General features: G+C 48.7%; 1 protein-coding gene across 1 annotated transcript; it reads right to left on the reverse strand.

Moving 5' to 3' along the window:
* Positions 1 to 871: 871 nt before the first annotated feature.
* On the reverse strand, positions 872 to 4,732 carry DPAGT1 (dolichyl-phosphate (UDP-N-acetylglucosamine) N-acetylglucosaminephosphotransferase 1 (GlcNAc-1-P transferase)). Its single transcript, XM_010024606.1, has 7 exons — positions 4,522 to 4,732; positions 3,798 to 3,944; positions 3,581 to 3,665; positions 2,934 to 3,122; positions 2,650 to 2,737; positions 2,135 to 2,290; positions 872 to 937 (listed from the first exon to the last, which is right to left on the reverse strand). The coding sequence occupies exons 1-7, from the start codon at positions 4,694 to 4,696 to the stop codon at positions 872 to 874; spliced, it is 906 nt and encodes a 301-aa protein (XP_010022908.1). The 5' UTR covers positions 4,697 to 4,732.
* Positions 4,733 to 4,784: the final 52 nt, after the last annotated feature.

Raw genomic sequence — 4,784 nt, forward strand, 5'->3', positions numbered from 1 at the left:
CCCAGGTCGGTAACGCGGTGCCCCGGGGGTTGCTTTACGCTTTCCTGCCGGGCACGGAGCAGAGCCGCGGCGAACCGCGCTGCCGCACGCTGCGGCGTGAGAAACGCCTTGCGCTGGGGGAAAAGACAGTCACAGCGTGTTGGGCCTTGGGTCAGTGTTGGGAGCGTTTCCCGATGTCCTCTGCCAAAGGCAGACGATAAAGACGTTTAGAAATAAAAGCCCTTCGGGGGAACATCCCCGGTAGCCGGGAAAGAGGAGGGGGTCCACTGGAACCAGCCCCCTAGCAGGGTTTAAAGCCACAGCGATGCCTTGTGTAATTGGTTTTGCTATGTGTCAGTGTCCCCGATGCAAAGCACTGAAGGGGAAAGGGTACCATGAGTTGTTTTATTCCTGGAGCGCTCTGAGCTTCAGGTATAGATTATAACATCTCGCTCTGTCCACAGACCAAAGACAGGATTGGTGAAGCCAGGAGAGGATTCTGGCTTACTTGTTCTCCTGTACAGAGTCTCACAGAAAGTGAAGCTTTCATTTTCTCTCTAGAGGAACCCTAACGTGCTTGTTAGATGTATAGAGATTTCATCTTTCCCACGTTTGGGCCATTTACTTCTCCCCTACAGGCATTCCCAGCAACAACGATGTCCAAGTAGCAGGGAATCTTTTCTGTCAGCAGAATCTGACAAAAGCCTTCTGGGCACAATAAAAAAAGGAAAGGTGATTACAGTCCAAGAGCAGCCCCTGGAGAGTAGTTGCACGGTGGTAAGTGTCCTGAGGTCCTTGGACAGCCAGAGTAAGATGAGTTGCATCGTTTGGTCAGCAATTGGAGAAAACTGACTGGCAGGTACAGGTCTTTCCCCTGTTCCAGGCAGTCCAGTCAGACATCATAAAACAAGCGCACGAGTTGGTACCGGATTGAGAATGCAATCGTGCTGCCCAGGACCTAGGTAAAAATCAGGCAGAGAACAGAAACATCGCAGCATTAAATAATGTACAAGCTGGCAGATTCCTCCTTTCCCGATGGATTTGGTATGCTTTGTGCCTCCTTTCACTAAGTAACAACATTTAGGCTAAGTTTTTTAGGTATAGAACCAGCAAAGGGTGGAAGTGCAGCCAGAGTCCTCAGCTCTTTCTCTGCGAACTGTAACCATCTGCAGGGTATTTCTGCACATCCCTGCACACATTAACATCGTGAGAACAAGTGGACAAGAGGGACGGTTGGGAACAACTCCTTCCTCCTTAAGGAGCGTATGTTATAATGTTAACTCTACGGTTTGTGATGGAAAATGCCTCATGTCAAAGCTGCAATTCAGCATCCTTACAAGAAGGTGCTGCTAAGACTTCTCTGCCGCGGCTGGGCTCCAGATCAAGTGGTAGGTACTTTCTGTCCTCTCTCATCTCTGACATAGTCTGCCTAAGCCCTGCTTGGTCTCCAGGTTTGTTTGCTGGAAGTCCTCCCTCCCGAATGGGAATTTGGCTGTCTCTTTCCTAAGAAGCAGCTCTGACCTGAGGATGAAAAATGGAGTTTTATTGTGGGCACCTACGCAACACAGCCCTTTCCCCAGGTAGCGTTTCTTCTGCGTGACACATGAGAGTTCATGTGCTGACCAGAAGTAGCGGCAGCATCTGTGAGGCAAGTTATCCTCATGCTCTAAAGTGCTTCCATACCGTCTCACAGCCCACTCAGATTTCGGTACCACTGAGCTGCGTGCCATGCTTACCAAGTCCACTAGCCGGAGATAACTCCGGCACTGCGTTATTTGGTCTGGTCTGGCTGAAAAACAGGAACGTGGGAAAAGGCTGTGTCTGGTCACAGTGACAAAGCACTCTGCTGTCCTAATGTTTTTGTAGCACCAATGATTCATGCCTTGGGAACCTTCTGAAGCTAACCTCGTGACTTGTGTTTATTAGTGCTGAATGAACGTGTGTGGGGGTGACAGGTAGGGGCAAGGTGAGGAATTTGTTTCCTCCTTGAGCTGCGTAAACCTCATGATTCTCCTCAACTTCCACAACTCAACTGCATCTTGTGTGAAAAGCATAATCCTTTACTTCCCCCTGTCCCCTTGAAACTCTTGAGACCGATTTGGACCTGTTTCTGTTGCAGAGTACATCTTTTTACTGGAGGAAACATTGGTCTGACCTGAATGAGCAGCAACAGGAGAGTGAGATTTTGCTCATGCGTGGGTCCAATCAGCTTTATAACAAAGTTAATAAGGGTCATATTATTGCACTCAGTGTATTCGCCATCTTCATCTGTTCCACTCCTCACATCTACTATATGCAAGATCTTGACAGCCTGGGGAAAGAAATACTGCATGTTATTTCAGCAGGTACGTTTGGTGCTCGCTGGCCAGTTTTGCTCGAGATCCCTTTTCCTATACCATCCCCAAAGAGCTTGCGCTCTCACTAAAAAGACAGATGACAGGCTGATGATGGTTCTGGGACACTGCTAGGTGTGGTGATTCTAAAAGATTATTAACATAACCAAGTGACCATGAGGGATGGTGATGGACTGAGCAGAGTATTTTCTTCTGGATTTGAGCCAGGACATAACTAGCAAACCCAGAAGTTCTGCGTTCCCTCCCATCCCGTTCCTCTCACTTTTGATCGCTGCCTCAAAATGTGCCTGAATTTTGAAAGTTTTCTGGACGTTACCTTCAGAATGTTTGTTCCCAAGGCAGAGAGGCTCTTAGTTTTGAATTTGGAGTAGCTCATCTCCAACTTCCCTGTGCTACGATTGAGCCTAAAAGAAACATTACAATTTTAGTGTGGACAGGGTGTGACTTGACCGAGGCTAGCAGAGGGAGCTGGCTGGCTTTTAGCTATAAACCTGACTTTGATGGCTTTTTCAAAGAGCACCTACCACCCCCTTTCTCAGCTGGTGCTTGCAATAAAAGGTACAATCTGTGGTACTCTTGCAGGTCGCTCGGGTACGTTACCTTGGCAGCCGGTGACGGGGACAAGGAATGACATGGAAAAGTTGTGGCAAAGAGTAGAGGAAGTTGAGCACTTGTGGGATGAAAAAAAGCAGCATTGTTTTGCTGAAGTGCCCCAAGATCCCCACCACAGCAAAGGTCATGCCAGCAAAGTAGCAGAAGGTGTCCCCAACAAATACTTGAGACGGGTACCTGCAATCCACAGAGCAGAAAAGCAAAGGTGCGTCATCATCGCTGTTGCTATGAAAATGACTTTATAACCACCGAATATATTCCCACGTGGCTGGCTAGAGAGGGAACTGCAGCAGATCTACACGGGAAAAAACAACCACTGCAGCTATCTATGCCAAGGACCACAGAGCTGGGACCCACAACCTGATCTGCAGAGAATATGGTATGAAAGAATGGCTAACGAGACAGAAGGGGGAGCATATCCTCACGTACATTTTGGTGAGCCACTGTGACTGGAACTGTGCTAACAGAAAGAAAAGCTACCACTGCATCGATGCTTTGCACTGTTGGTCCTGGCAAGGAACCCATCTATGCTCAGCATCCCACCTTCGCACCGGTAAGTGGGTTGGTTTGTTTGAAAAGGGAGAATGTAGAGGGAAAGGAGGCTTCAAAGGAATGCTGAATGTCCATCCTCTTACCAGTTGTGGTAAAACAGCCCCAGCGTGGTAAAAAAAAAGGGAATCATGAAGTAGAGAGAAAAAATGTGATCGTCTCGGTAATCCCCTATAGGAAAAGAAAAGAATGTGTTTGTGATAAGACAGGACTGGTTGTTTTTCACTAGTACCAGGTAGCGAAATCTAGGATTCTATCTCCCTTTGCTTTTTGCACCCAAAACACGTACACTATCTACCTTACCATTTAACTCTATGATGTTGAACACAATAATGGAAGCAGCTATCACCAGTGACTGCCCCGCTTCGAGTCCGTTAATTCCAGCAAGAATGTTGATGGCGTTGGTGCAAAACACTGCTAGCATGCCCATGTACACGTAGTAGAGGATACCTGCGGGTCAGAGCAAGCAGAGTGCTTTGGTATTCATAGGCAAAGCAGACCCAGTCCAATTCACTGAAGATCTCACTTCCTGCTTTGCACAATAACCCATTATCTGGTGCTCTCAGTGAGTTTTATAGCGGCAGCTTACAGACAAATCGCTCCCTACCCTGTGACTCGGCCGTCATGTGTACATGTACGTATGACATGAGGGCCGCAGAGAACAGATGAGATGCAGTGGCAGACCATAGCACCGCTTCTGGTTTTTGGTCATCCTGGCATTGGCAGCTGACTGCCGTATGCACCTGGTGCTGTATTGCCAGACCCCTGGAAGAAGGACTGGTGCCTACCTGTGCATGGCTGAGTGTGTGCTGGGTTTCTGGATGTAGTTTCCACCCTAATATTTAGTGGGTACCCTCCCATTGCCAGTACAGTTGTGAGCGCCACAAATATTTGTTTGTGCCCTCTCACTCCTTACTTAAGCAAATCCTTCGTGCATTCCTTCTGCAGCACAGAATGCCTCGGGTCACCCCTTCCGTGGATCGCTCGTCGCTTGCGTGATGGCTCCTGGTGATTCATAACAACTTACCCAGGTCCAAGTGCATGCCCAGCAGCACACGGAAGGGCTTAGGCACCACAATGGTCGTGTTCCCAAAGTTGGTGAAGTAAACCATGAGCAGAGGGAGGGAAGCCATGGTAGGAAGAAGGAGCTTGTGGCGCCAGCGCAGGTTCAGAACGTCATCTGCAAAGCCCAGGAAAATCATGCAACAGATGGCGAGGAGCGAACCGATGAACTCCACAAACTGCGGGACAGAGAACAGCACCCCTATTACCGGTGGCCACTCCCGCCTG

Source organism: Nestor notabilis, unplaced genomic scaffold (genome assembly GCF_000696875.1).
Source record: "Nestor notabilis isolate BGI_N333 unplaced genomic scaffold, ASM69687v1 scaffold28801, whole genome shotgun sequence".
Lineage (NCBI taxonomy): Eukaryota > Metazoa > Chordata > Aves > Psittaciformes > Psittacidae > Nestor > Nestor notabilis.